Source organism: Chrysochloris asiatica, unplaced genomic scaffold (assembly GCF_000296735.1).
Source record: "Chrysochloris asiatica unplaced genomic scaffold, ChrAsi1.0 scaffold00279, whole genome shotgun sequence".
Lineage (NCBI taxonomy): Eukaryota > Metazoa > Chordata > Mammalia > Afrosoricida > Chrysochloridae > Chrysochloris > Chrysochloris asiatica.
This window is the reverse complement of record NW_006408797.1, coordinates 491,104-503,386: the sequence shown is the minus strand read 5'-3', so window position 1 is coordinate 503,386 and position 12,283 is coordinate 491,104. Positions and strand designations below refer to the sequence as shown.

Below are 12,283 nucleotides of genomic sequence, written 5' to 3'. Positions count from 1 at the left end.
GCTCTTGGAAACCCTATACAGGGTCACTATGGGTTGGAATCAACTCAGTGGCACTTAACAACAACAACAACCTAAAATGAGGGGGCAAAAAAGGCAAGAAGTGACTGGCTTACAAGTTTTCAAGAGGGAGTTTAGTTTAAGAGTGTACGGGGGAAGGTAGAGTCCACACTGAACAGTTTTCATCTTGTCTAGATGGGTCTAGTGAAAAGAGATGGGGATAAGATTCTTGTCATTCAATAGTAGTTGTTATGACTAATTGTGACTGTCACAACTGAAAAGGTAGAAGTTTTATAACAAAACGAGTAGTAGTTTATCTTACAGTCCAGAAACAGAGGACCCTAGGACCACCAAGAGAGAAGAGCACAAGCGGTATGCAGGACTCTATCCAGAGAAGCAACGACACCAGAGACGGAGGCAGATATGAGAGCATGGAAAGAGGGAGCAGCTGAGGACTCTAGATTCATGGAAAGAGAGGAACTGAGAGCTGGTGGTCAGGAGGCAGGCTTGCAGAATGTGCCCTTTGGTTGTTTAAATTATATATATTCTTGAGTGTTTTTGTGTACACCCCCCCTTAGCCCCCTCAAGAAAACAGAAGGAATAGAAGCAAATATTGTTGAATGATGATGCACGGAGGAGACTGTAATCATTGCAATGAAACAATGGTGTAAAACTGATGTTCTTCCATGTAAACTATCACTTAATTCACAGTAAAAACTTAAAAAAAAAAAAGAACTGAACATGAAATTTCAAAAGGGCAGCTCAAGAGGACAAAATCAACTTTATAATGAAATGTGCAAAGGCCTGGAGCTACAAAATCAAAAAGGATGAACTCGCTTAACATTTTCAAACTGAATAAACAATTCAAGCCTCGATCTGCAGTAGTGAAGGATTCTATGGTCAAAATATTGAATGATGCAGAAAGCATCAAAAGAAGATGGAGGATATACACAGTCACGGTACCAGAAAGAAATGGTGGATGTTCAATCATTTCAAGAGGAAGCATATGATCAAGAGCTATTGGTACTGAAGGAAGACGTAAATCTAAGCTGCACTGAAGGTACTGGTGAAAATAAGTCTCCGAAACTGAAGGAATACAAATTGAAATCCTTCAATAAACTGATATAACGTTGTAGGTGCTTACTCATCTATGCCAAGAAATTTGGAAGACAGCTTACCTGTCCAACTAATTGGAAGAGATACATATTTGTCCCCATCCCAAAGACCGGTGACCCAACTGAATGTGAATAGTATCACTGATATCACATGCAAGTAAAACTTTACTAAACATGATTAAAAAATGGCTGCAACAATACATTCATAGGGAATTGCAAGAAATTCAAGCCGGATACAGAAGAGGACATGGAACTAGGGATATCACTGCTGCTGTTGGATGACTCTTGGCTGAAAGCAGAGAATACCAGAAAGATGTTCTTCTGTACTTTATTGACTATGCAAAGATTTTTGATTGTGTGGATCATGACAAGCTATGGATAACACTGTGAAGAATGGGTATTCTAGAACACTTAATTGAGCTCTTGAGGATAATGTACATAGACCAAAAGGCAGTCATTCAAACAAAACAAGAGGACATTGAATGGTTTAAAATCAGAAAAGGTGTGTTTCAGAAGGGTTATTATTCTCCCAACACACTTATTTTGTATCTGAACAAATTATCCAAGAAGCTGGATTACATGAAAAAGAACATGGCATCAGGATTGAAAGAAGTCTCAGTAACAACCTGTGATATGCAGATGATACAACCTTGCTTGCTTGAAGGAAAGAGGGCTTAAAATATTTACAGGAGAAGATCTAAGACCACAGCCTTCAGTACGCATTGCACCTCAATATAAACAAAACAAAAATCCTCATCACTGGAGCAATAAATACCATCATAATAAATGCAGAAGAAATTGAAGTTGTCAAAGATGTCATTGTGTTAAGGCTCAAAATGGATCTAGGACTCCTGGTATGGCACTGTAGGATAAGCACTGGACTGCTAACCACGAGGAAGGTAGTGGAACACTCATGGAAGCAGCAGTCAAGAAATTAAATGACGTATTGCATTAGGCAAATCTGCTGCACATGACATTTTAAAAATGTGTATGAACTGTTGAATGGAAAACTGATCACCCAATTCACAATATAAAAGCAAAAATTTAAAAAGTGGATTAAAAAACAATAGCCAGGGAAACAGGAAGAAACCCAGGATAATAGAGTGATCAGAAAATAAAATGTTTGAAGGAGGTGAAACTGGTAAACTGTCAAATGCTCCCAATAAGTTAAGGCCCTCTAGGGCTGAGAACTGTATCAAAACTTAAAATCTAAGCACTTAAGTTTGTGGATGGCGGTGGTTTGCAGTGCCAATTTATAACAACCCTGCATAGGGTTTCTGAGAAGTGTCTGATGAGTTTGGATTACTAACCTTGCAGCTAGTAGTCCAGTGTTTATCTTGCAGCATCATACCAGGTCATTGTTAAATACCTTCAACTTGGTTCCAACTCATAGTGATCCTGTTTTCATATTTGTGGGAGCAGAAAGCCTTATCTTTCTCCCAGGGAGTAGCTGGTGGGCTTGAAACGCCAGCTTTTTCTGACCATTAACAGGGCAGTGTGTCTCGCAGTCCAATGCTTATTCTACAAAGTCTCTGTGCTCCCCACCATACTCCCCACTTAACTTATATTCAGCCTCCACTGAGGACTTTTTCTGACCATTAACAGGGCAATGTAAAAAGCTTTACCCCAGGTGGAGTGCACTTGGAAGTAGATTGCTTCAACACCCCTAGCAAACCAAGGGGCAGACTTGCCCTCAGGGACTTGCCTGAGCTTGTCCTTAATGGAAATGGGGGGTGGGGGTGGGCAGTGGCACAAGGTCATGAATCATACCCCAACCATGGTGGTAGGAGGGCCTCAGAATCAATCCTGTAAACACTTCTAAGCTGTAATAGTATAAATATTTGCAGTCCAATCATGGACTTTTCTCTATTTTGGTAGTACCACCTACAACTGTGATGAATTGACCTACCACCCATCATAATTTGGTGATGAATTTCTTTTGTTTTCCATCTTCTATAAATAGTCATGTGGCTCTGAATCCTTTGGATACCACTATGGCCTAACGCTGATGGTCTCCCTCATCTGGATGATTTATTTCTGTCTTTATCTTTTCTTAGTCCTGTTTAAGACTTAATAAAGAGGTCTCTATTAAGGAGCTCTGGTAGCATTGTGGTTACAAATCTGGCTGCTAATCTCACGGTCAGCAGTTTGAAACTACCAGCTGTTCTGCAGGAGAAAGATGAGGCTTTCTGCTCCCGTAAAGATTTATAGCCTCGGAAACCCTATGCAGAGTCGCTATGAGTTGGAACCGACTCCATGGCACATAACATTATAAAATACATTTTATGCTGTTTCTAGCAGCATGGAGATTACCGCTGACTCTGCTAGGAGCATGGTCAGTGAAATGGTGGGGAATGAAATTCTGTTTGAAGCAAGTTAAATTTCAGGACAGTGTCTGGTGTGGATTGGGTTTCCCCTTATACAGAGGGGGCTGCCAACTGAACACTAAAGTTCATTCTGATTTGAGCACCAATGAGGCAACATTTCTCAGGCTTCCTCAGGATTAGGTATGGTCATGAGACTAAATTCTTCTCAGTAGAATGTGAGCTCAGGCCTGGCTCCTAGAAGCTGCCCCAGGCATGTTGGTCCATACTAGTGTTTCCCTAGACAAGCCTCAGGGATAATAGGACCTCCAGACAGCAGAAGCCTGTGTCCCCAAATAACTACTACAAAACCAAGAGATTAAAAATCCTGGGAAGGCACTTCAGTATTGTTACGTATTTGGTAAGGCAGCCTAGTCAACCATAAGGAATACACTGCTGCCCATGAACTGAGAGAAAGGTGGTATCTTCTTCAAGGAGATTTAGAAATTCATATTGACATATGCTGCAGAGCATGAAATCTGAAGACTTTTTGCCTATGAATAAAATTAATTCCATCTCATGCCTGGGTTTAAGTGTTCAGATGCCAATTTTTCTCGAGTACCTCATGTAAACTGCCAGAGCTAGAAACAGAGTACGTTTTTTTAGCCATTGCCCTTGCATGAACATTCCTAGACGATTCCTTAATGGTCACTTAGTTGAGTGTAAACTTACAGAGACTGTAAACTTTCCTATCTGTAACAGTCTTCTCTCTGCTTTCTGTAGGCCTAGCATACAGCATGCTCATGTGACATACGGCTGCTAGGCTGCTGCCTTCAGTCATGATTGTGGGATGAGATTTCTTTGTTCTCTGTGACCTCTACAAGGTTACCATGTGAAGACAGAACTTTGGAAACTCATTATGGCGTCTACGATTTCCTTCACCCAGGTGATCTATGTTTGTCTTTGTCTTGAGCTCACTCTTATTTAAAACTAAATACTGAGTCTGTATAATATCTGTATCCTTGAAGATGGAGATCTCTTTTCTCTCCTGTATCAAATGGTATAGTCATTGAGACTCAAAATTTCTTACCTGGCTGGAATTCCGGGGACCCATAGACCAGTAGGTGCCAAAAAATGGGGTATTTAGCCCCACTCTTCTATGGATCCTGAGGGAAAATCTGGAAGCTAAGCACTCTTGAGTTTTGAACCCATGTTTTGGAGATTTTTCTAACTAATATTAAGTCTTACGTCTTATTTATGTGTTTCTCGCCATAACATTCTGTTTCTAGTTTTCATCTGTTCATTCTGTTTATACTTTTCGTCTGCTCTCTAGTGGGCAATTTTGGTCAGGATTCCAACATTCGGTCTCTGTGTGGACATTTTAAGGGAAGTAATTTTATTTTCTAAGAAAGTTTGGAATCATTTGTGTACACCTTGGTTGGGGAACCATGGGCATGGGGGATCTTGAGCCACTTGCTGAAAAAGCCAACACTGTGCTTCACTGGTACGTTTTGCTGTCAGATTATGGTGCATGGGTTTTGAAATCATCAGGAGTCTTGCAAGAAATGACAGGGGGAATGGGCAGCATTTCCCAAACTGTTTTGTAAATACATGTTTATGCAGAAAATTCTCAGTAACTTTAAGATAGGTTGTTGTTATTGTTGTTGTTAAGTGCCGTCGAGTCATTTCCAACTCATAGTGACCCTGTATAGGGTTTCCAAGAAGTGGCTGCAGAGCTTGAACCATGGACCTTGTGGTTCAAACCAACCTTGCAGTCCAGTGCATTAACCCACAGTGCCACATCTATGTAACTACTTTTGCATGTGTGTAATTTTGTTTTGTGTCATACTGTTTTGAGAATGTTATGCTGCTGCAACACAGAATACCATCAGGGGAAACATAACTCTGTTTAATCTTATTTTTAAGAAACATTGGTTTTGGTCTCCCATAAAATTTACATAAGATTCATTGGCAATTTGGCTACTCCCTGTTAACATTTAGATGTTATTTATTGACATCAAGTCGGTTCATAGCAACCCTGTATAGGGTTTCTGAGGAGTGGCTGGTAGGTTTGAACTGCCAACCTTGTGGTTCACAGGCCAGTGTTGATCTTAGAGTGCCACTCAGGAGTCCTGGAACTTTTAGATAGTTAATTTAAAGTACTCCATAGGGTAAAAATAATAATAAATTTACTTTGACTGGAATAAAAAAGGCCTTTTAAAAGTAATAATGTAGTCCACAAAGTAATAATGCACTCCTGGTATGGCACTGTAGGATAAGCAACAGACTGCTAACTGCAATGTTGGTGGTTCATACCTACCAGTTGCTCCTTGGAAACCCTGTACAGGGTCACTATGATTCAAAACTAACTCAAAAGCACTTAATAACAACAAAGAAATAACACAAAAATGTGAATTTTGCCTCTAGATGGTATTGTTAAATTAAGAAATTTTTAGCACTGATAATTACTGGTGACTGGGATATGAAAATTAGAAACAGAGAGGAAGGATCAATAGTTAGAAAACAAAGTTTGGTGATAAGCATTTTGAAAGACGAATGACTTATTCATTGCAAATACCTTTTTATCAACAACATAAATGGCAACTACATACGTGAACTTCACTGGATGGCATACACAGGAATCAACTCGACTATATCTGATGGAGAAGCTTAATAACATCAGTCAGAACAAAGCCAGGAGCTGACTTTAGACGAGACCATCAATTGCTCATAAACAAATTCAGGTTTAAGCTGAAGCAAATTAAAACAAGTCCACAAGAGTCAAAGTAAAATATTAAATATGTTCCACCAAAATTCAGAAATTATCTTAAGAATAGATTGGGAAAAAAAAGAACTGATTAGATGCACTGAATACTAATGACCAAAGACCAGGTAAGTTGTGGGATGACTTCGTGGACATCATACACTAAGAAAGCAAAAGGTTATTAAAAAGACAGGAGAGAAAGAAAAGACCAAAGTAGACAGCAGCAGAGACTGTGAATCTGTTGAATGTAAAACTGAAGATCTTGTCTGTAAACCTTCACTTAATTCACAATTAAAAATGAGAGACTATGAAACTTACTCTTCAACATAGAGTAGTTAAATAGAATGGAAGAAAATGATGAACTAAAAAAAGCTGAACATAAGATTTTAAAGGATGGCTTGAGAAGACAAGGTAAAGTATTATAATGAAATGTGCAAAGACCTAGTTAGAAAACCAGAAGGGAAAAACATGCTTGGCAAGTCTCATGTTGCAATATTGAAAGATTCTATGGGCAAAATGAAGTCCAGGTGTGGTGCTGTAGGATAAGCACTGGACCAAAAGGTCAGTTTGAATTGCAAGGTTGGCAGTTCAAACTCACCAGCAGCTCCCCCGTAACCCTATATAGGGTTGCTATGAGTCGGAACCTACTCAATATCACTTTACAGCAACAACAACATAGGTAAAATAGGTAAAATATTCAACAATGAACACAAGAGTCATTGTATTAAAAGGAATTGGTTGATGTGCAGACATTTGATTAACAAATGAAGAGTATTGAAGACAGTCCAAGCTGCGCTGAAGACATGAAAAACAGGCTCCAGGAATTGACAAAGTGCCAATTATAATTTTTCAACAAATGAATACAATGCTGGAAATGCTCACTCGTCTATGCCAAGAAATTTGGAAGACAGCTAGCTGGCCAATGAACTGAAAGAATCCATATTTGTACCCGTTCCAAAGAAAGGTGATCTAGCAGAACGTGGAAATTATCTAACAATATCATTAATATTACATACAAGCAAATTTTGCTGAAAAGAATTAAAAAACAGCTGTAGTGGTACATCAACTGTGAAGGAACTGCCAGAAAGTCAACTTTTAGAAGAGGATGTGGAATGAAGGACATCATTAATGAAGTTAGATGCACACTGGCTGAAAGCAGAGACTACCAGAAAGACGTTTACTTGAGTTTCATTGATGATGAAAAGGCATTCAACTGTGTAGATCATAACAAACTATGGATTATCTTACAAGAAATGGGAATTCCAGATCACTTTTGTACTCATGTGGAACCTGTGTACAGACCAAGAGGCAGTCGTTAGCACAGAACAAGGGGATACCGAATGGTTTAAAATCAGGAAAGGTAAGTGTCAAAGCTATATCCTTTTAATGATACTTATCCAATCTGTATACTGAGCAAATAATCTGAGAAACTGGGATATATGAAAAAGAACATGGCACCAAGTAGAGAAGATTCATTCATTATCAACCTACGATATGCAGATTTATTGGAAGTAAAGACTTGAGGATCACAGACTGCAGCTTTCAGTATGGACAGTACCTCAATGTAAAGAAAACAATGTAAAATTCCTCACAACTGGACCAATAAATAACATCACAATAAATGGAGAAAAGATTGAAGTTGTAAAGGACTCATTTTGCTTGGACCCACAATCAATGCTCATGAAAGTGGCATTCAAGAAATCAAATGATGGACTGTATAAAGACAATTCTGCTGCAACAGATCTCTTTAAAGAACAAAGATGTCACTTTGAGTAATAAGCGTGCCTGACCCAAGCCATGGTATTTTCAATCATCTCATATGTATGCAAAAGCTGGACAAAGAGTAAGGAAGACAAAAGTGATATATTTGAATTATGCTGGCAAAGAATATTGAATATACCATGGATTTCTGAAACAACAAACAAAACTGTCTTGGGAGGACAGCCAGAATGCTCCTTGGTAGGGAAGATTGTGAGACTTGGACATGTTTTCAGGAAGGACCAGTCCCTGAAAAAAGGACATCATGCTTGGTGAAGTAGAAGGTCGGTGAAAATAAGGAAGGCCCACAATGAAATGAATTGACACAGTGGCTGCAACACTAGGTTTGAGTATAGTAATGATTGTGAAGAGAGTGCAGGAGCGGGCAGTATTTTGTTTTGGTGCACATTGTGTTGCTATGAGTCAGAACCAACTCAATGGCACTTAACAACATACTGAGGAAATAAGTGGCTAAGTAAATTAAAAAGGTATTTAGAAGAAGCTTCACTGCAGTGTTGTTTATAACAGAGAAGACTAAAACACAATCTAAATGCCATCAATGTGGGACTAGTTATTTATTCATTCAACAAATATTAATTGAGCATTTATTATATGCCAGGTACCATGCTAATTGCTGAGGGTACATCAGTGAACAAATCAGGTCATGCCTCTGCTCCCATGGAGCTTATTTTTAAATAAGAGAGAGAGGCAGTGCTCACATAAACATAGCAGTCCACAGTTCCCAACTAGGATAATGTGAAGAGTCAGGGAAAGCCCCAAGAAGCACAAAGGCCCCACAGAGGAGCTGATCTGTATTATTACAAGGTCAGCTGTGGCTGAAGGAGGAGGGCAATGATGAGATGAGCTGGAGAGGAAGCAGCCTCATGTGACTGAGTAGTTGGATAAAGCAAAGGATGTGGTGCAGTTTGTGGTATAGAGAATGTCAAGGAATTGAGCATGGATGGGCTTGAAGAAATGTCCAAGAGGTGAGGTGAGGCAAGAAAATCATTTACAACGTGCTCCTCTAATCTACAGGCTCCCGAGTCCCTCCCAACAACCTGTTTCTTGATTCCACTCTCTTCCCCCACACTCTGCATCACCACCAGCCCTCTTCCCACCCTCAGTGGGTCTGATTCTGTTTCTTTCTGACAGCTCCCTACACTTTTGCTTCATTGCATGGTCTAATTTTAAATAACGTGTAGGTTTGTGTGTGTATGTGTTAGTTTCTCTTCCCCACACATAACAGCAGATACGTAAGGGCAAGGATACCTTTTATTGTTTATGGTTTTTTCTGTGCCTTGTTGTTGTTAGTGCCATCGAGTTGGTTCTGACTCACAGCAACCCTATATAGGAATGGCTGGTGAGTTTGGACCACCGACCTTGTGGTTCAAACCAGTCTTGTGGTCCAGTGCTTTATCCCACAGCACCACACCAGGACACCTAGGAAGTACTTAGCGTATACTTGCTGAACAAATAAAATGCTCTGTCATTTCACTTCCTGAAGGAACAATAATCTAGCCAGTGGGAGCTCTTTATATTCTGTATCCAGTGAGCGTTGTATGAGAAGAACTATCCCACCTTCGGAATGCTGGGACTCTCAGAACAAATTCCTCCGGTGATGAGTCCCTCCTGCTTTCTGCACTGGTCATTTAGGTGTCTTGTTTCTCAAGACTTACCCGCAAAAAGGACTGCTTCTCACCACAAGCTTTGCATGTCCACTTGAGACTCTTTTTCACCTAAAACACAATTTTAGAAATAGATCTTAGTTAATTATTTAAAGCAGGGTGGAACTGGGGCAGAAACAATTTTAAAAAGATCAATGGGTAAGAAAATGAGCTCAGAAACAAACTAACAAATGAAAATTTAGTGTATTATAAAGGTGGCATGTTAAGAGTGACAAAGAAGCAATCAAGATGTGGCACTGGGAAAACAAAAGAAAGTTAGATTTAAAACAATAATTTCCAGAATATATTCTAGTAATTGAAGACAAATGGGGATCATTTATATTTTAAAAATATTACACATACATATAATCTAGTATATGTTCTCCTTGTCATTGACAACTCTATGAAAAAGTGATTTTAACCTAAAATGAGGAGGCGATAAAGGCACGAAGTGACTGGCTTACAAGTTTTCAAGGGGGAGTTTAGTTTAAGAGTGTGGGGGGGAAGACAGAGTCCCCATTGAACAGTTTTCATCTTGTCTAGATGGGTCTGGTGAAAAGAGATGGGGATAAGATTCTTATCATTCAACAGTGAGTAACTGTTATCATGACTAATTGTGACTGTCACAACTGTAAAGGTAGAAGCTTCGTAACAAAACTGGGGAGTAGTTAATCTTACAGTCCAGAAAAAACAGAGGACCCTAGGACCACCAAGACAGAAGAGCACAAGCAGAATGCAAGACCATATCCAGAGAAGCAGCGACACCAGAGATAGAGGCAGAGATGAGGGCATGGAAAGAGGGAGTAGCTGAGGACTCTAGATTCATAGAAAGAGAGACTAAGAGCTGGTGGCCAGAAGGCAGGCTTGCAGAACGTGCCCTTGGGTTGTTCAAATTATTATATATTCCTGAGTGTTTTTGTGTACACCCCTCTCCTCCCTCCCCCCAAAAAATACACCAAAAAACCAGAGGGAATGGAAGCAAATACTGTTGAATGATGATGCACGGAGGCGACTATAATCACTGCAATGAAACAATGGTGTAAAGCCAATGTCCTCCCAAGTAAACTATCACTCAGTTCACAATAATAAAGAAAAAAAAAAGTGATTTGAAACAATAACATAAAAGGTAATTTAATTAAACTCCCTAACATATAACTTTAATTCTTGATAAACTCAACTAGATGTTTTGGTGCAACTGCTCCACCCTGGCTCTGTCGTTTATTAGATAAAAAAACTATTTGATATTTGTGGATTTCAGTTTTATCTTATCTCTAAAACGGGAATAATGGCTAACTCATAAATTGTTAAAATTAAGTGAGATGTATGGAACAGTCTTGTGCAAAGGATACTTGCAGTTAACTTCCCTTTTATTGGTTTCAGATTACTTTTTTAAAAAGTTGTAAATGACCATGATCACAATCACATACATTAGATTATGTGTGTGTAATGTTTGTAATGTTGAAAGTCCCATGGGCTGCCAAAAGAACCAACAGATCCGTTTCAGTCTGCTGTGCATAAGGTCACTATGGGTCAGTACTGACTCCATGGCACCTAACAACAACAACAACAACAACAAAGATGTTTTCAAAATGTAAACGACTTCCTTTTTTTTTCTTCTATCAATTCCTAGAACACAGTCCAAAAAATGAAGTAAGTCTAAAGTTTCTGAGCCTCTAAAATGTTGGTGTGTGCTGTCAAGTCAATCATGACTCACAATACAAAGTAGAAATGCCCCACCACTTAGACTTTGAGGAGTCCTGGTGTGGTGCTGTGGGATAATGCACTGGACTGCAAAGTTGGTCTGAACCACAAAGTTGGGTTCAAGCTCACCAACTGCTCCTTGGAAATCCTACACAGGGTCACTGAGTCAGTTCAGAACCAACTCAACAGCACTTAACAACAACAAAGACATTAATCTTTAAAGAGTAGATTGCCACATCTGGAGTCGTTGGGGGGTTCAAACTACCAATATTTCTTGTTAACAACTAAGCTTTTAACCACTGCATTATCAGGGTTCCTTCGATGCCGAAAATAGCTCGCACAAAGCCTCAGCATTAAATGGAAGCTTACTGTTGCAAATTTAGCATCTCATAGCAACCCTATGCACAACATAACGAAACACTACCCAATCCTACACCATCTTCAAAATTGTTACTATGTTTGAGCCCATTGCTGCTGTCACTGTGTCAATCCATCTCTTTCGCACTGACCAGTTACTTTACCAAACGTGACGTCCTTCTCCAGAACTGGGCCCACCTGATGTCACTTACCATCCTGGTTTCTAAGGAACATTCTGGCTGTAGTTCTTCCAACACAGATTTATTTGTTCTTTTGGCAGTTCATGATAGTTTTAAATATTCTTCTCCAGCACCAAAACTCAAATGCACCAATTCTTTCGCAGTTTTCCTTGTTCACTGTTCAACTTTCACATGCATATGAGGCTACTGAAAATACAATAGTTTGGGTGAGGTGCACCTTAATCCTCAAACTGACATCTTTGCTTTTGACCACTTTAAAGAGGTCTGTGGAGCAGATTTGCCTAATACAATACCTTGTTTGATTTCTTGAATGCTGTTTCCATGAGTGTTGACAGTGGATCCAAGCAAAATGAAGTCTTGGACTTCAATCTTTCCTCCATTTATCATGGTGGTATTATTGGTCCAGTGGTGAGGATTTTTTGTT

General features: G+C 39.4%; 1 protein-coding gene across 1 annotated transcript in view; it reads right to left on the bottom strand.

Moving 5' to 3' along the window:
- The window catches only part of LOC102831317 (chromosome unknown open reading frame, human C5orf45), a 34,853-nt gene that overhangs the window by 18,223 nt on the left and 4,347 nt on the right, over positions 1–12,283 (bottom strand). Inside the window, exon 2 of the mRNA XM_006874463.1 lies at positions 9,614–9,673. Within this exon, the coding sequence (XP_006874525.1) occupies positions 9,614–9,673 (60 nt within the window). The remainder of the gene's footprint in view (positions 1–9,613; positions 9,674–12,283) is intronic.